General features: G+C 37.7%; 1 protein-coding gene across 1 annotated transcript in view; it reads right to left on the bottom strand.

Annotated features, from left to right (window-relative positions):
• Nucleotides 1–16,648, bottom strand: part of dally (division abnormally delayed protein) — a 157,538-nt gene extending 140,890 nt beyond the window's left edge. Inside the window, exon 1 of the mRNA XM_028184050.2 lies at nt 16,078–16,648. Coding sequence (XP_028039851.2) covers nt 16,078–16,210 — 133 coding nt within the window. The 5' untranslated portion in view covers nt 16,211–16,648. The remainder of the gene's footprint in view (nt 1–16,077) is intronic.
• Nucleotides 16,649–21,052: the final 4,404 nt, after the last annotated feature.

A 21,052-nucleotide genomic window follows, 5' to 3' on the forward strand; every position in this document is an offset into this window, starting at 1 on the left:
GATATTTGACACGCACTGATTCACAGGGAATGCGACCTTCGTGAACATTACGCGCGCATCGTACTAGAACGCTGCATTCTGTAAAAATCACTGTTATACCTAAAACAGTACAATACGATTACATACGTGCGAGCTTTTTAACGTTCTCGATAGCGTAAAAGTTAAGTCAAATTTGTATTCCTGCCTATTTCGGCCGTGAAGCAGTAATGCGTTTCGGTTAGAAGGGTGGGGCAGCCGTTGTAACTATACTGAGTCTTTAGAACTTACATCTCAAGGTGGGTGGCGCATTTACGTGTAGATGTCTATGGGCTCCAGTAACCACTTAACACCGGGTGGGCTGTGAGCTCGTCCACCCATCTAAGCAATAAAAAAAAAGAAGGATGGAGTCAAAACGTTTTCCTAAGTTTGCGGCTATGGGCGCTGTTCCCAACTGTATGCAATCGTATTAGGCCGCAATCGCAAGAAAACGTTTCAACTCGATACAAATTTGAGTTAACTTTTACGCTATCGAGAACGTTAAAAACTCGCACTATGCACACTGAACGGATTTTTCTGGTACTACCATTCTACCTATTACATTTATTGCATTAGTAGGCAGTCGAGTATACGACTGATAGTCAATGGCTATCGTTGCTTACAGAGATCAGTTATAGCAAGGGCCAGTTGCTGACTGCCATGAGGGAGTGGGGTTTGAAGGATAAGACAGCCGTTCATGATAGCTTTGACCGTTGATACTTGTTAATAATTGCACATGAAAAAAACGCACAAATCATATTTCGGAATTATAGATGTGACCCTTATATACATAATCAGATAGAACTCTCAGACACAGCCCACTGAGTTTCTCGCCGGATCTTCTCAGTGGGTCGCGTTTCCGATCCGGTGGTAGATTCTGCGAAGCACGGCTCTTGCTAGGGTTCGTGTTAGCAACGTCATCAGGTTTGAGCCCCGTGAGCTCACCTACAAACGTTAGGATTACGCTGAAATAGCCTCTCAAGGCTCTCAGCTTAGTAAGGGAAAAAAAAAATCAGATAGTATACCACAAGTCCACGTTGTTCTATTGTCTCAAATTATGATGAAGGGCGTGACTCAACATAGTTACTAACGATGATTGTTTTGTAAATCACACTAAAATTATGAATAAGTAGCTAATGTAAGATTGTATTTGAATTGTAATATGGACTTTTTTCTCCATGCGACAAAGTCAAACATATCGTGTTACTGATGACTGTATACGTAGCTATTATTCAAAATTACTGTGTATTATTTGCAGAGTTGATATTATGTAAAATATTTGTTAGCACATAATATTCCAGCAATCCATCGACAGTCTCATTTGGTTTTTGCACTATATTTTCCATTCAATTTTGAAATGTTATTGAAGAAATAACAATGGACACGAGGACCATTGTGATGTTCTGTGTAAGTGCTTATTATTTACTTTAACGAAAAAATTAAACACACAAATACGTGTATTTTTTAATATTTATAATACCCATCATTAAGTCTTTGAATCGTAATGCGAGAAAAGAATGTCCTCAGGTATATTATGTTTTGTTATTTCGAAGAATCACAGACAATACGAAACTTTGGAATCATTTTGAGCCGACGCGGCGACACGCACACAAGCAATTGTTTAACGAAATAGATTCGAATTATCAAAACCGCTCTAAATTTGTTTTTAGGTTTATCTTTTGTTTCACATTCAAGTTGTATACATAATATACCACTAGATATTATGAAAATTGAAAATCTTTTTTTTTTATTGCTTAGATGGGTAGACAGCTTGACAGCCCACCTGATGTTAAGTGGATACCGAAGCCCATAGATATCTACAACGTAAGTGCCGCTACCCACCTTTAGATATGAGTTCTAAAGTCTCATTATAATTACAACGGCTGCCCCACCCTTCAAACCGAAACGCATTACTGCTTCACGGCAGAAATAGGCAGGGTGGCGGTACCTACCCGTGCGGACTCACAAGAGGTCCTACCACCAATAAAATAATTTATCAGCCTATATTTAACGTAGCAATGGACACCACCCAACATGAAGTCGAAATTGGAATTTTACTATACCAAGACCTTTCAAACCGCATGACTTCGCGGCAGATATAGGCTCATTGCGTCCCCATGCATGATCACTGTGCGCCAGTAATTAATTACATAAACAGGCAAAACTTGAAATTCCTTGGACCGCGAATGTACAGCGAATAAGTTGAACATAGTTTAAACAAAACATACGCGTTCAGTAAGTACCTACTGTCTGAAAACAAGTCATCCTCATTAAACTTAGCTCACTCAGTGTTCTTCGACAGGCTTCAAACGAACAATTCGGACGGACGAAGTTTTAATTGATAACGTCAGTTCAAAGTTGTGTAGCTATCCACTTAGACGGGAGATTCTCGAAGATCGCGAAACAAAGTTCTCCCCCACGTGTACGATTACGGAGAAGAAGCTTTTTGGTCATAGCCCGATTTTCTCTAGTATCAAAACAAAATAAAATCACTAGCTTAAAAAAACTATGGTCAAGTTTTTTTCATTGCTTAGATGAATGGTCGAACAAGCTTACGGTCTACCTGGTGCTAAGTACTAACCAGAGCCCATAGACATCAATAACGTAAATGTTGCTCATATCTCAGGGTGGGCGACAACAACGCCACCCACCCTGAGATATGAGTTCTGAGTCTTAGTTTTACAGTGCAACGGCTGGGACATCCTTCAGACCGAAACACAATACTGCTTCACGGAAGAAATAGGTCATAAAAAGATGGGTATCTCAGCAATAAAATATAATACTACTTGACGCCTCACCTCAAGAGCCCCTAACATTGTTGAAGTCCATAGACAACGGTGACAATTCACAGGTCACACACACAATTCAATACGCTTATCTGTCTACAACGGCCATAAAAAATACGATCATCACGAAATATCTTTAGTAAAAACTTCACATAGTATTCTGCAAAAGCTTCACCTCGTAATCCTTTGGGCATCGGCGCGTCACAAAGTACACAAGTCCAAAAGAAAGGTTTTTATAAAAGGAGCACAAAGAAAGAAAAGGAACATTATTTTACAAGTTTTATACAGCTTTAATTCCGTTGGGTTCCCTACAAATGAAACATTTCACAACTATATTATGTAGCTCGTTTTTTTTTTTTTTTTATTGCTGAGATGGGTGGACGAGCTCACAGCCCACCTGACGTTAAGTGGTTACTATAGCCCATAGACATCTACAACGTAAATGCGCCACCCACCTTGAGATATAAGTTCTAAGATCTCAGTATACAATGGCTGCCCTGCCCTACAAACCGAAACGCATTACTGCTTCACGGCAGAAATAGGCAGGGTGCTAGTACCTACCCGTGCGGACTCACAAGAGGTCCTACCACCAGTACAAACTACAGTATACTACAGTATTCGTGTATACTGTCTTACATTTTTCGACACGTGTTTTGTTGTATCAATCTAGATATTTCTATGACAACTCACAGGCAACGTAAATAGGAACTAGTCAATTTCGTTGTTTTTACAATCTGTCACTGTTTTTTTTTTTATTTTTTTTTTTTTTACTAACAATGACACCACGTTAACTGATCCCGTGATAAGTTCGTAAAGAACTTGTGTTACAGGTACCAGATAACGGAAATAAATGTAAGATTTTTATTATACACGTACATAATATATTTAAGACACATCCATAACCCTGGAAAAGACATTTATATTTATCATACAAATACCTTCCCTTGGCGGGATTCGAACCCGCGACCCCCTTGTGTAGTGACCATGTCACTTACCACTACACCAGACGGCCGTTAAACTGTCTTTAACATAAATTTACCTATGAAACCATTGAACGTGAATTCACCATCTTCTCACTTTCGTACCACCACCCACCCCTATTAGTATGAACTAGAACCGCTTCGTTCGAATCCACATTCAAGAGATCGTTTCCGTCACATACCTATAGTGAGTGATACGAATGACGAATACGAGTTTGGAATGAACTCATTTCCTGGCCGTTCCCAGACCGCTATGAAAACTTCAAACTTGATGTATAAAAGCTAACTTTAGTATAGTCTAGGTCAGTGATTCTCAACCTTTTTTTTTGTTGCGGCACATATTTAACGATTTCAAAATTTGGCGGCACACAAAAAAAAAAGATAAAAATTATTTACTTACTACACACTGCTTAAATAGTTTATCAAATAATTTTAATATACGAAATAAACTACAATATACTATAATTTTTTTTTTGTGGATTTAAATATGTTATTATATTCATGTTTAAAATATTTTTCTTTTAAAATGATATAATTTAATAATATTAGCATTATTATATATTCGCAAAATTTGGCGGCACACTTTTGAAATTTGGCGGCACACAAAAGTGCCGTGGAACAGTTGTTCAGAATCACTGGTCTAGGTTGTGACCATTTACGATTAAGTAATCCATTGTGATCTTCGCTTATGGAATTAAAACTGTTATTTACTTCAAAATTCAATACAGTATTCATATCGAGGGGGAAAAGGATATTTTTTATTGCTTAGATGGGTGGACGAGCTCACACCCCACCCGGTGTAAAGTGGTTACTGGAGCCCATAGACATCTACAACGTAAATGCGCCATCCACCTTGAGATATAAGTTCTAAGGTCTCAAGTATAGTTACAACGGCTGCTCCACCCTTCAAACCGAAATGCATTACGGCAGAAATAGGCAGGTTGGTGGTACCTACCCGCGCGGGCTCTCAAGAGATCCTACCACCAGGTATTAACGAATGCCAAACGAATGCCATTAAAAAAACGCGAGATCAAACCGTAAATTACGTCCACAACCACAACCACAACAACGAAAGCCGAAGAAAATAATACTTACTGCAATGTAATCATAATGTCACAATTAAAGAAAACGAATCTGCAGTAACAACGGTAGCTCATAATCGACGCACCAGATATCATATGTCGACTACCGTATCATTCGGCTAATCCAATTTAAGCGTCACAATGGAATTACCCTCTTCCTGTGGCATCGGAACTTCCCATCACAGCTCGTTAACTCTAAGAATCTGAATGAAACTGCCGGATTCAGTCTTCAGCGGAGAATTGAATCGCTCCAGGACAAATCACCGTGATATATTATTGCAAGCCATTTGTTCAAATCGATATAAGAAAAAACAACAGTTAAATTAGATTTCCATACAAATATCGTCTTATCGCATTAAAAGTGTACAATTTCCAAAAAATATTCGAAATTGAGTTAATATACGGAATCATTTGGTATCACCAGTAATTTTCTCGTAAATACTGTCAAAAGAGCGTAGTTTAGTTTTTTTTTTTTTAAGCTATTGCATAGCTTTTATCGCGTGCCTTGAGCGCGGCGACTGAATCATGAAATTCCGTAACGAAAAAACCTAACACCCCTCACTCCGCCTACCATGTAGCTCGCGTTCAACACATTCACACGTTGCGCTTGTGTGTGAATAAGCGCGTGGCGTGACGTCACACTGCATGCGCATCGTGAAAAGTCTGCCCATCTCTCTCCCTCGCGCGGTCTAGCTTATGAGTGTGAAGGGGACAGTTAAGGTTTTGCTTTTATTAATGTTTAATATAGCGTGGTCTTGTTTTATTATTGTTTTAATATTATATTAACTTATCATTGTCTAATTATAATTGCATATTATGCAGTTGATAAAAAATGCTATGCAATAGCTTTAAGGCGGCAGTTCCCGAGTGCCACACGTTTTTCTTTAGTTTACCTATATTTTGACTACTATTAATAAAATTAATACATAATTTTATCTTACTTTAAAAGACAGATAATGTAACTGGTAAAAACTAAAAAATAAATGTTGCAAAGATGATTAATATTAAAAATATCATATATTACACCTTTAAAACACTCTCCTGTAAAATTTAGTAAGTTTTGAAATTATACGGTTTTAATGCGAGAAAACGGTATGTTGTTATTTATTGATCGGTGCAAAATTTAGGGTATAGGGTAATACGTTCCGTTTGTGTAATAAATTCAGACTAGCGGTCCCGCAGTAGTCGAAATTCGACTATAATTAATTGGAATTGTAAGTTTGTACACTATTATGATTGTATTTTATACTTCTATAATCACAAATTACGCCCACTATAAAAAATAATAACAAAGACAAACCATATTCTATTCTCAATTCGACAATAGACGTCAAGAACAAAAGTTTGACAATAAATAGTATGCATTATGCATGCGTGTGTGCGTCTAATACATGGTATGTAGTGTGTGTAATGTTTTCTTTATTGATTTAATGTATCTTTTATGCATTATTTAAGAAAAATATTAGCATTGTGCACTTCTTCTCTATATTCTCTATAAGCGTGGAAAATTTCATACTCCTCCGTCTGCACAATTTTCGTAAAAAGGGATACAAAGTTTTTCCTTCACGTATTAATAAATTCAGATATGTCGCGAAATGTCTTTAAACACACAATATGATACGATCGTATCTGGTGTGAACGAACGGATGAATCATTGTAGTTGTTGGCAGTTAAGTTATATCGATACAAAATAATGACAAGTTCGACTCCAAGCAGAAGAATTTATTGGTTACCGTAATAACTGGTGGTAGGGCGTGTAGGGCACGAGTGGGTACCATTCCGGCCATTACTGCCGTAAAGCAGTCATGTGTTCGAATACAGAAAGTAGGGCAATCCCTAATAAAATATAATCGAGATGTCGACCTCAACTGTATTATTCGTCCGTGTGCATTCATTTGCTTTTCTTACCATATCACCAGCATAAAACTAAACAAAATATATAATACTTAATCAATACTTTTATTTATTTCATAGAACACACTTAAATTTCAAAGTATACCTACTTATTATTGTTAATAAACAATATTTCTTGCTGAAATACCTATACATACATCGTTTCACTCTTAAGCCATTGTCTTAAAATTGCAGAATTATAAAATCCCATTTTTGTTACATTTTAAAAGTTAGTATTGTAAAGTATGTCCCGTACAATATAAAACTCATAAACCAGGTATAAACGAATGTACGAGATTTTTAGATTGCCTCCAAACACATAATTAATTTCAAGCTTAAAGCTATAAACAATTATTATCCCTCTATTGTTTAATTTTCATATTCATTTTAAATTTGTTTTGTGTGGGTTGTTTATTTCACTTTTGCTTATTTTTTTCTGCGTTATCTTTTTGCGTTACGTGTGCAAATCTTACATGGGTTTCAATGCTCTTTCGAACAGACTTGAAATATTTTAACGAATTTAACAAACAGACAACGATGTAGACTTTCAATACTGGTGGTAGGACCTCTTGTGAGTCAGCGTGGGTATGTACCACCGCCCTGCCTATTTCTGCCGTGAAACAGTAATGCGTTTCGGTCTGAACGATAGGGCAGTCGTTGTAACTATACTGAGATCTTTAGAACTTATATCTCAAGGTTGGTGGCGCATTTACGTTGTAGATGTCTATGGGCTCCAGTAGCCACTTAACACCAGGTGGGCTGTAAGCCCAAACAAAACAAAATATGTCGTACAAAACAGGTGGTTAAATGAGCGGTGACCCAGGGTTCTATCGGTTTCATATCCGACCCTCAACGGGGCTTCCCGTCTCGCGTTACAGAAGTGACTCACGTGTCAAACACCTCCTGTTCACAATCAATAATAGTACTACTTTAATTAATCCTCATGTCATACAAGATACTAAGTAAAAATAGCTTAAAACTATTTAAAAAAAAACACGTTTTAATAGTAAACCATTAAGTAGAATTAAAAAGTTGTAGCAGCAGGGTTAATACCCTGACCAGGTCCAATGACCAAACGAATAAAATTACTGTTTTCGCATCAGTTCTTGATACGTTTGCAAATTTACAAGTTAATGGGACATCTCGAAGTTGGTGGAAAATACATATATAGATAGAGATACATTTATATGAAGTTTTGGTACGTGCTTGAGGTTTTTCTGACCGGATAACTAAGACATGATAGACGCCACACAAAGCAACCGCACGTGGCCAATTAGCTTCAGGTTTTTTGTTTGAAAAAAACGTTAAACATCTCGTTTTATTCATACACAACAATCTTAAATTCATAAATAGTTCACTGAGCAACGAGTCATTCGGATATAAAATTTATAACCTTAATAGACGACGATCTTATTAACTTAAAAAAAAAAAACATGAAAAATTCGATTCAAGCCCACTCGGAAACTACACGACTTTACGTAATTGGATACCTTAATTGCGATCACAACAAATCCATTGAAGCGTGTTCACTCGAAAAACAATTTTATAGTCGCGTGTTCATAATATAAATGACATTCCCAGACTCGCGGCAATTTAATTTATACCAACACAATGGTTGGTTACACTTAAATCGTGTTATCTATATATTAATACGTGAAGCAAAAACTTTGTATCCCTTTTTACGAAAATTACGCGGACGGAAGAGTATGAAATTTTCCACACTTATAGAGAATATAGAGAAGAAGTGCACATGCTAATATTTTTTTTAAATAATGCATAAAAGGTACATTAAATCAATAAAGAAAACATTACACACACTACATACCATGTATTTGACGCACACACGCATGCATACTATTTATTGTCAAACTTTTGTTCTTGACGTCTGTTGTCAAATTGAGAATAGATTAAATATTGTTTGTCTTTGTTAATATTTTTTATAGTGTAGTCTTGGCGAAATTTGTGATTATAGAAGTATAAAATACAATCATAATAGTGTACAAACTTACAATTCCAATTAATTATATTCGAATTTCAACTACTGCGGGACCTCTAGTAGCAACAATTTCGGGTCGTACCAACGTCGGGGACTTATTAAGTGTTGTATAGAAATGGGGTTAGATACGATTTCGATTGAATTAATTAAGCAACGATAAGACGACCGTGCTAATTATTCTCTGGACCCCTTTATTTGTGCGAGTATCTTTACTGTTCTCAGCGTAGCGGGGACTAAGGTTATCGCAGCTGCCAACATACGGAATGTACTAGGTAATCGTCAGATGAAGGTTAATTTGTTCTTGTTTTATTCCAACGGCGAGTATCGATGAGCTAAGTGTTGTGTTATTTTTTTCTTTTTGGTTCTTGATTTCAATATATATGTAAAAAGAGTGAGATAGAGTTAATCGGTTAACATTTTAGTTCATTCTTGAATTTCTTGACTATTTCGTAAATTCGTGAACAAATACATAATTGTAAGGTAAATTCGGTATTAAGATTTCGTTTAATGTACCCAATATTCATTGTACGTAAATATTTTGCCAATTTCGATTTGATTTTAAAAATCCTAACACGAATTCTGCATATTACGACATTGTACACGAAGAGGCAAATCTAAAACGACAATTTTCTAAAAATACCTATTATTATCTACAATAAATTCAACACGTAATTACGAGTCAGGTTGTAAGGCCGATAAATATACCAGGCATTGGTTATACTAACAATAAATTTAAGCATTCTGCAGCATTTATTAAATAATCCCTACGAAAATGTTTGAACTGCGCCGTTTTCGGTCCAAATTACGGGCCGATCTTGCCGCTTCGTTTACTGGACAGAGTCTTAACTCTATAATAAACGTTAAAGAGTGCTAAAGCAATAACAAACGTGAAAACATTCGTCCTGGGAATAGCAATTATGCTCCCCTATACAGGAAGCGTTGATGGCCGACGAATTAAGTCCCCTTTGCTATCGTCAAACACTTAATTTCGTTAAATAACTCTTATAGTTTTCATTCAGAAGCATTATCTACGAAACAAGCATCGCAATTATAATGGAAACAACAGCTGGGTGCCTCCCTTGTTGATAATAACGCTTCTCAACTCACTAAAAGTTTGTCAAAACGTATAAACAGATGAGAGCTTGAGGATGACGGGCCCGATACCTGCAGCTCGCGAGCAGGTAGCGTCGGCGGCCACAATGGCATTCCGAGCATCCGAAATGAATCAGAATTTTGTTCAGCGCCCGACTCCGATGACTAACGCCTCAGTCCCCACTGATAAATTACAACAATAATGGCCACCTCTGTTGTTGCTATTGGGGGATGATTTCATTAAGCCGCGCGTCCGGACAGGTGCGCGATCTCGGATCCTTAACCGTAACCGTTATCTGTCAAATCCACGATTAGGTCCTAACTAGCCGATCACAAAAACAAAGAGCCGTTCCATTGTTTAAATTAGACGAACGGTCGCTAGCGCCGAGGTCGAGCAAGGGTCGGTCAAAGTAAAATTAACAAGTGTATCCCTCGATGTCGTTTATGGACGAGTCAGACGTGTTTATTGGAGTGAGCGAACGAGTCACCGGTGAAACGAGTGGTTCCATTATTTGTAGGTGGTGCGGCGACCTCCCGCGCCGACGGGAACAATGAAAGTGAGAGAGGACAGGAATGCGGGCGGGGCGCGGGGGCAGGTGCGCGGAGGGCTCGTTCCCGGTTCCCAGGCGAGGAATGCCAGCACGAGCAACAAAGCCTATCCGCCGCCGCCATTCACCCCGCGGCCCCGCCCGCCCCGCTAGCGGTTCCGATCCAGACACGTTATTTTTCGTGACTTTCCCCTAAGTAGCTTTTACGACGGCACTCTGTACATTCGATATTCAAAAGTCGTAGCGTGCTCTTATCGGTTGGTCGTAAATTGGAAATTCGCTGATACTGGGCGATGCTATTTGTTAAGATATTCAGTTCGAGCCTTCGGCGGTTCGCGAACTGAATTCGTTGAGGTATGCGCGGTGGCACAAGGTCATCCGATTGTGATACGCTGCCTCGCGCGCCGTACTCGCCGCCGTTGTTAAAATAATGGTTACTGTTACATTCATTGAGCGGGCTCATGGTTCAGGGTCGGGTGTCAGGTCGCGACTAAACAGCTGACTTCACATGTCGCTTTGGTGACTTGCACACAATTTTGCATATAGCGGAGTTAGTAAAATGTATTTGTGACTAAAACACTAACTTTTAATCATTTTTAATCTTCAAATTAAATATAAATCTACTATAAAATTGATTATGAGTATCTCAAATTAAATTCTATAGTTCATAACAAACCTTTTCAATTATTTATTATAGAGCGCTAAAATGTCAGAAATACCGATTGAACTAGTTCACAAAATAACTACATACTAAAATAAAATCGAGAGCTATAAGTTCGTGAACTATGAGTCCTATATATGAACTAGTTAGTTCACGAACTAGCTGCACGATTAAATATTGAAAACATGAAATAAAAATCTAACCCCGCTTATTGGTGGCGGTTGGTTCACGGCTCACAATATACCGCAATTATGCAAATTGTATAACTTTGGTGAGTTTGTTATTAATTATGGATACATGTACCCTCCCTCTCCGAACCACAATTTGCTTCTTTGCAAAAATTACAGTCTATTCTTGGCTCCACTTCTGCGTTAAAGAACGAATGCCAACAAAAACAATTTAACGTAATATATAACATTATTTTAATATACGTAATAACATTTTGGAAATTATTTGATTAATTGATTTTAGCTATCAAATAACTTATAATTTGACCAGGCTGAAGATCGATAAATGACGCATGATTAGAAATACAAAAGGGGGTTTTACTTATTAGGCCACAATCGCTCCTACGACAAAAAACTGAATTAAAAAGATATATTCTGGGAAATTGTAAAAATTTTATCCACATTTAATAAAAAAATTCTTGGCCGCTGATAATTTTCAATTATCTTTAAATAAACATTTGAAAGCTTTTTTTATTTCACTAAACTGACAGAAGGGTGCATCTAGTGCTAAGTAACGTCTTACCGGTAGCCACCGGAGCCAAAGCCAATGCTGCCGTAATGACACATGAGGTATTATGAAGAGAATATCAGTCCATCCTTTGAACATACGATTGCGTCATATCAGATAGACACATCAGATAGATGCGATGATAAACCTAGTATAAAGTACTATTACGTGAATTAATGCTATCGTAAACTAATCTAACTTTAATCATCTCAATGTGTAATTTAAAACAATTGTTTAATTGTTATTAATAAATGTAATATGAGAACTCTGTTTTATAGCTTTAGTAGGCAAGTACAGCTTACAAGGTGGTGATTAAGTACCGTCACTTGTGGACACCAGGGGCTCAGCTAAGCTGCTATCAGCCACTGGTTACTTTCCACAAATCTTGGTTGAAGAAGGAAATCGCATAGTACTTAGGAAACAGCGTGGAAGGAGTTCATTCCGAAGTGGGATCGTACGTAGCAAAAAAGATATCTGGAAACGCATTGAGGACCGCATTGATTACAGGTACTATGGTTGAATTCTTAGTTATCTTGTCTTTTGCATTAACAGTTCACAACACAATTCAAAGATACGAAGGACGATTTAACTTAGGAATTTTATATTGTAATTAAATAATATAATAATAATAATATAAAAAATGTAGTAGCATGCAACAGTGCGTTTATTAATAACTTGACTAAGAAAAAATATATGAATAAAAAAAAACATGAAGATTTTGCTTTTTTTTCGACTTACTTATTATATAAAAAATGCCTTCGAGTGAATAAAGATCAAATGAAATTACGGTTTAATCTTGTGTTTTGACTCCCGACGTTTCAAATACTTTAGTTTTCGTTGTCACGGACGACTTACAATGGAGCACGGAAATCTATATATTAATACGTGAAGCAAAAACTTTGTATCCCTTTTTACGAAAATTGCGCGGACGGAGGAGTATGAAATTTTCCACACTTATACAGAATATAGAGAAGAAGTGCATAATGCTAATTTTTTTTTAAATAATGCCTAAAAGATACATTAAATCAATAAACAAAACATTACACACACTACATACCATGTATTTGACGCACACACGCATGCATAGTATTTATTGTCAAACTTTTGTTCTTGACATCTGTTGTCAAATTGAATTGATTGTTTGTCTTTATTAATATATTTTTATAGTGTAGCCTTGGCAAAATTTGTGATTATAGAAGTATAAAATACAATCATAATAGTGTACAAACATACAATTCCAATTAATTATAGTCGAATTTCGACTACTGCGGGACCTCTAGTGACTAGAAATCAATAAAAGGATTTGTCACATGAGAAGTACAATTTATTAAACACAAACTCAATCACAAGATTTCATGAAACCAGACAGACGGACTCAATTGAGATTGAAACGGCGTTATTCAACAACAAGGCAATGTCAAAGCAATTTTCTCACTTTTTGACTTTGACGTGCAAGTCTTCTTTGAACGAAAATATTGCCGCATTTGTGCGAGACACTTTAATTTTTTTTTAAACGAGTGAAAATCACACGCAACTTATTTAAAAAAATTAAATTTTTTTTTATTGCATTTGTAGGCAGACGAGCATACGGCCCACCTGATGGTGAGTGGTTACCGTCGCCCATGGACTTCAGCAATACCAGGGGCAGAGCCAAGCCGCTGCCTACCATAAAGTACTCTCCGCAAGCCTCGTTTGAAGATGGACATGTCATAGCGCTCGGAAAATACCGTGGAGGGGAGTTCATTCCAAAGCCAAAAAATTACATATAAAACACAAGATTAAGTTACAGAACAACACGTAATATTGAGGTTTAAACTAGCATCGTATTAACATAATAGCGATAAAGTAATCCCTAATAAAATACGATTAACACACACATTAGCTTATCATCAAATTTTCCATAAAACGTTCTTTCTCCAAACAAATGACTATTCGAAAAATATATTTTCGTTACAAAAGACACGACAAGACGCTTACTTAAAAAAATAATTGAATTATATTCGTATTTTAATTTTATTCCTTAGACCCAGCTGGTGTTGAGTGGGGTGGTGGTAACATTATCCAACGAGGAAACGGGACAATACGTTCGTATGAGCTAAACGGAAGCAGAGTTTCCTCCGGTCACCGTCCTCGCCGAACCCGTCGCTTGCGATGAAGGGATCGACGAGCAAATTAACCCATAGACACAGCCCACTGAGTTTCTCGTCGGATCTTCTCAGTGGGTCGCGTTTCCGATCCGATGGTAGATTCTGCAAAGCACTGCTCTTGCTAAGGCCAGTGTTAGCAACACTCCCGATTTGAGCCCCGTGAGCTCACCTACACGTCAAGGAGAAGCTGAAATAGTCTCTGAAAGCTGTCAGCATAGGTAGGAAAAAAGAAGAGTTTCTTCTTAATAGCATTTATTACTTAGGTCAATGAATAGAATGTGTCACCGGATATGTTAGACGCGTGCGCGCTCCCGATACCATCCGATACGATTAAGATACTAGTCTTATAGCAGCGGTCCAATACGTGGTGCACGTTCATAGTAAAAAAAAATTAATCACTTCTCTATCTACAAATAGATAAGGTCCGCAATTCTTGCCTCTGCAAGCTACTGCAATTATTTTCCAGCTCACTCATCTGTAATTACGGAATTCTCTGTGATCTTATTTTACTGGTCGTAGGGCGTATTGTAATCCCACGGAAGGGTATTCACAAAAATATGATTTGGCTAAAAGATTGTGTGATAGGGCAGCAGAGAAACACTTTGGCAGGAAAAGACACTGAATATTTATGAAACGGAGTTTTATTGCGTGTTCCTTAAAATGTTATAAGTATCATAATTCTAACCATTTAGTCATTCATGGACTACGATCTAAAGGTAATGTTAATACTATTGCAACCTCCACTTAATGTCGCGAAGTGAAAGTATTCAGTTTGTGATATTTATGGACTCCGGTAGATAATCATTTAGCACCAGATGAACCCTGAGCACGTCTATCCGTCTATAATAATCTATATCTATACTAATATATAAATCTACAGTGGTTTTTACGGATATTCCGTTATAACTACTGAACCATGCATCCGATTGACTTGAGACTTGGTATCCATGTAGAAAATACATGTACTTAATGGATAGGTTAATATTAATATAAATGTTGGAGTCCCTACACCAGTTGCGGGGGCGTTAATGATGAGAATCTTTGGGGGGTGAGAAATAATAATGTTAATTTTAAATGCCCAGCGAAGCGAACGGGTACAGCTAGTAAATACATATAACAATGGTCGTCAGATTAAGCAGCTAATAATTTACGTAGAAATTTATATTTTGACAAATTATATTTTAATACACCTTTGCCATAAGAATTATCGAGTTATGAAAAAAAACGTTATTCCGATATTTTCGATTCCCGACGTTATTACGTTAAACTTTGACATAATCTGTCTTGATAATGTAAATGATAATTTATATAACCGAGTGCATAAGCCACAGAGTATAAAGAACTTAAAATATAACAATACACAACATGTCATCGCTGCATGTGTGATGGTTTTATAGTGAGTGGCCAGTATGACTCGTTTTGTTTTTTATGACTATCAATTTGTATAGTTCTCTTTAAACATGTTAAAAAGGTTATCGTCTGACAGATTTAGATTAATTTAGTATCATTGCGAATAATCGTGTCGCCTTTCTGCACTCTGAAGATTTGGGTGAAATCATCTTATTATTTTCAATAGTTTTAATAGCGTCCAACGTTAAATATCAAATTTTTATTTTTCATTTTTAGGTTTCATAAAATTTTAACAATGTAACAAAGTAACAAGTGACAATGTAACTTACTTTGTAGGTAGTATAGGTACTTCATAGTAAGGCAAAAAAATTGCAACTGCAAAAAGCAATAAGAACTGTCCCTTTGTAACTAATTTTCATAGTTTCATTTTCATGCATAAATGTACTTACGAGATTTATTTCTCAAAATAAAATATTTTAAAGGAACGAAAAAAAAAAGATACCTATTTCAGAACCACAATTGCAACCAAAAGTAAAACAGGTAAAAAGTTTAAATCAACAAGAAACAAACATGTAAATATTTAAGGATAAATTACATTGATAATGATTTTTCAACGTATCTGGAGCCCTTCAACGCACCGTAATTAATCCATTAACTCAACCCATTAGTAATTAAAATACACACAACTTATTTCCGCGCCGAAACATCCTAAAGCGGTGTGTTTCACGTGTCATTGATCCTCGTCGCAATTAAGTTTCAGCTTTGATCGAGATACAAATCATAAATCCCCACCTGGTTCTTGGTCGTCACCAGCTGATATATTGTGTCTGGAGAAGTAAGCCTCAGACTGGGCGCAGGGAGTAGCGGCTCCGGCGGCGGCCCTGACCACCGCGACCACGCTCAAAAACACCATAAAACACCTCATGTTCACACCTTCACTAATAGGAAAAAAAAAGTTTTTGTTTTTTTTTTAAATTTCGCTCTCGTTACTTTTTGAATCCACTCGCGTACGCGCGTTCGTCGTGTCCAGCGATCGAGACGCGTGCACCCTCATCGGAGCGAATTCCCGGACTGGCCACAGAGTAGCGCCGGTCGCCGAGAACCGAACCGGCCGGCGGCACCTCGAATTATTAACGATAAATAAATTTGACCCGCCGCGCCGAGCTTTTCGAAACTTGCATGCCGATTTAGCGAATCGAATCCGATTTTTATAGGAAATGACGTCAGTCCGTGAAAAATCGGTAAAAACGTGCTAATCCAAGGACAGATGAATCGTGAAGAGTATTATTGAGTATTTTAACATATAATTTTTTTTTATCGTTCAGTAAGAGGAATGTAAAGGCTGTTTTGATTGAATTGGATGATTTGTCGCTTAGTGCGGAGTAGTTGGTGGTTGTAATGGAGTTGTGTCGGCATCGCAATGTCTGTGTCTGATGGCTCGCCTGCATCAGCCAGGCGGCGTTGATGCGCGCGCATCTATCGAGCGCCCCCCGACGCCGCCTGCCAAATGCGCCACCTCACTAAATGCTAAACACGATGTATGGACATCCATTAATCATATTCAAATTATTTATTGTTGAAAGCCGTTTCATATACGTACGAAGATTAACTCGGTCCGTTTCTGTAATCAAAGTTCTGATGTTACATCTTTTAGATGACAATCAAGATTGACCTTCATTATTAATGGATTCGAATAAAAATAAATTAACATTTCTCACACGTGCCACAACTGATCGACTCTTTATGTGATGCGACTTTTTTACTGTTTATAATTAAGCTATATGGAGAATAAAGAAGCTTAAGGAAAGCTTTTAATTGAATATCTCGTTGGAACTAATAAAATCGAACTAATTATGTTTTCGTATTGGGATAATCTGTTGATGAATTCAGTATTGCCAGAAGGAAGTTCGTTGGAAGGCTTACGGTGGAGGTTGACTAGAAATCGTCACGTAACGAAATAGCGAAAAAACAAATGCTAAAGGAAATAATAGGACAAAATTTAAAAATTTCATGTTCGATAAATCAAAAAAGACTATTTCAAAGCTTCTGGTAGAAGTATGCTAAAAAAAAGCCTAAGAGTTTAAGCAAAGATGAAACAATTCCTGAACAAATTATCATCGATCGACCTTTTTTAGACAAATCAAAGAGCGATCAGGTGAGATACCGAAATTAAGGAACTTCATTTCTAACAGGGATCTCTGATAACACAAGTTCTTTTATTGATATACAATAATCTAATCAAAACTACATTTACGGTTTTTTTTAATAATAATAATAGAAAAACGATTTAGCTATAATTGTAACAACTAATTACTGAGAACAAATGACGCAGTTTTGAAGTCGTCGTGGCCTAAAAGATAAGACGTCCGGTGCGTTCGTGTTGAACCGATGCACCGCTGTTCGAATCTCGCAGGAGGGTACCAATTTTTCTATTGAAATACGTACTCAACAAATGTTCACGATTGACTTCCACGGTGAAGGAATAACATCGTGTAATAAAAGTGAAACCCGCAAAATTATAATTTGCGTAATTACTGGTGGTAGGACCTGTTGTGAGTCCGCGCGGGTAGGTACCACCGCCCTGCCTATTTCTGCCGTGAAGCAGTAATGCGTTTCGGTTTGAAGGGTGGGGCAGCCGTTGTAACTATACTGAGACCTTACAACTTATATCTTAAGGTGGGTGGCGCATTTACGTTGTAGATGTCTATGGGCTCCAGTAACCACTTAACACCAGGTGGGCTGTGAGCTCGTCCAACCTACTAAGCGATAAAAAAAAAAAAAAAACGCACGGTTATCCAACTCCATATTAGTATTATGTGTTACGGATACAAGAGACTGACATGCGTACTTATATACGTTTAATTATATATGTGCATATATAGGAAATAAACAACCAGACGAATAGCAAACAAACCTGTTCATCACACGATGTGGTAGTTTCTGCGAAGCACTGCTCTTGCTAGGGCCAGTATTAGCAATACGTGCGGTTTGAGCCCCGTGAGCTCACCTACACGTTAGGGTGAAGCTGAAATAGCCTCTCAAGGCTATCAACATAGGAAGGGAAAAAAAATCACACGAATGTTTGGCCTATGTAGGAATCGAACTCACGACCCTCGGCGTAACAGTCAGAGCCGCTAACTGTACCATCGAGTCAGGCAAGCTTTAATCTCGCATTTTTATTATTCTCCTTTAATCCTTATGTTTGGAATATTTTGCAGTTTTCGTAAACACGATAAACACGAAACGTGAAAGGGCGCGATTAAACCGTAAAATTAATTTTTCGAAGACAATTAATTAATCTAATTTATCAATAAACCACCTTATTTTAGGTTTATGATAAAGTTTAATTAAGATTAGCAGTAGATACTAGTTACAGGATATTAGTCCTCCACTGATTGTGCGAGCCGTTATAAATAAAACACACTCAGATGCAAATTATCGCGATTACTATTCAACGAATCGCAATTGTTCGTCACAGAGTCACAACATTAACATGCTGATTGAACGAGTACAACGGAGGCATCAATAAACATTAAACCCTTCCAGTCTTATAGTTTCTGCATTGACATTTTGAGACAAGATCAAAACAATTTTATTACTAGTTGTAGGACCGCTTAGGAGTCCGCACGGGTAGGTACCATCACCCTGTCTATTTCTGCCGTGAAGCAGTAATGCGTTTCCGGGAAATATTCCGGGACACCAGCACCGTCTGGGCGGCCTGACGGGCTGCCATACCGAGACGGCCGACGTTTCAAAGCCTTCGATTCGCCTCGAAGGCTCCGTCAGCCGGGCGTCCTTGAGACGTGAGTTCTGAGTCTCAGTTTTATAGTACGACTGCCCCACTTGAGTATTCAACGAGGATGACAATTCACTCCGGTAACAACATTATCACAAAGCGGTTATTTTGCTTACATATCTGCCAGTAGCCTTTAGCATCGCCTTTAACTAGTTCATGTGTATTATCTATATTCGCTTTGTTCGTGCACGAGCTTACGGGGCCCTAAGCCTAAAATAATTTGCTAACATATTTTTTTTATTGCTCTTGTAGGTAGACGAGCATACGGCCCACCTGATTGATGGTGAGTGGTTACCGTCGCCCATGGACTTCAACAATGCCAGGGGCAGAGCCAAGCCGCTGCCTACCCATAGACATCTACAACGAAAATGCGCCACCCACCTTGAGATATAAGTTCTAAGGTCTCAGTATAGTTACAACGGCTGCCCCACCCTTTAAGCCGAAACGGATTATTGTTTCACGGCAGAAATAGGCGGGGTGGTGATATCTACCCGTACTAGCTCACAAGACTTTCTACACACGAGTACATAATTACTCGAATTATAATTATTTGGAGGCATTTTTACCCTCTCCAGGCTCCAGGACCTAGCTCTTGGCGTCTTACCTCTCAGAGAACGAACGTTTAAGTGTACTCAGAAATAAGGCATTCCGATGATGAATGTCGTTTGAATGCCATATTTTTAATTTATCACCGTACATATAATCCAGGTAGGTGCTTCATTGAGGATCCTTCGAGCCGCGCCCCGCCGCCTGTGGCGTATCGCATTGTTGCTCCTCTCCGGCGGTAACATTGTTAAACACACTTACAAGACATAAGAGAATAGCGTTTTAGCATTATATTCCTTGCTAAGCAACTTTGTGCTTTAAATTTAAAATCAATAGCACCAATTATTCGTTGTGTCATTTATTTTCTTTAGTTTTCCCGATATGTATGTGTGTATGTCTACGCGAGATTTTGACTATAATTAAAACTACTATTTCGGTTTAATCTCACGTTTTTTTATTGCCATTACATAATTTATTAAATTCCTTTATGTTATTATTGGTAATGTAAGAAATAGTGTAATGATCATAAAAAAAAACGAGAGCAAACTGTAAAAGTAGATTTAATAATATTATATAATTATTTATAATTATCTATATATTAACACAAGAAGCAAAAACTTTGTACCCCTTTTTACGAAAATTGTGCGGACGGAGGAGTCTGAAATTTCCCACACATATAGAGAAGGTGTGCAGAATGATAAAATTTTTTTTTTAAATTGAGCATTAATAATGCATTATATCTGTCGGCGCAAATATGACTATTTACCTACCTATTATAAAAATAATAATAATTCAGTGTGATAATCGGATAATCTGGTCATCAACTAATCACTCTGTGTTTGTTAAGATGAGAAATTGATGTAAAAACAGTCCTGTCAAAACTTGTAAACACGCTGACGTGTACCAAGCCCTATAAATACGGCCGTGCGTCTAGCGCAGATTCATTCGTGTCCGAGCCGTAGTACAGTACGGATCTCTCTGAACGTTGTCACGCTTCTCGTGAAATATACGCAGTTATTGTGAAGTTCTGGTGAAGTTTTGTTTCGGAAGCCCAAACATGAGTCATCGTCAACAAAGCAATAACCGTGACGTCAGCAATGCTGACGTCACACTTTTTAAAAACGTTCCATCTGTATCTCCCTCGACATCAGAAGTGAAGGATCAGGACTCTACTCTCACTGGCGTGACGTGTTTGAACATGTTCGAAGTACAGCGGAAAAACATGATGCAGATCAGAATACCAGTAACGGTATCTTCACACGTAGGTGTCACATGGAGGCATTTGCGACTTATTTCTCGCTCGTTATGCAAAATTCTTGATGCGACGCTTATCAATTTAAGCAATGGTAAGCCACAAAAGCGTGAATGCAGCATACGCAAGACGTGTAATAACGTCTGCTACCTCGATGGAAGATCTGAGCCACG

The sequence above is a fragment of the Bombyx mandarina genome, chromosome 15 (assembly GCF_030267445.1).
Source record: "Bombyx mandarina strain Sakado chromosome 15, ASM3026744v2".
Lineage (NCBI taxonomy): Eukaryota > Metazoa > Arthropoda > Insecta > Lepidoptera > Bombycidae > Bombyx > Bombyx mandarina.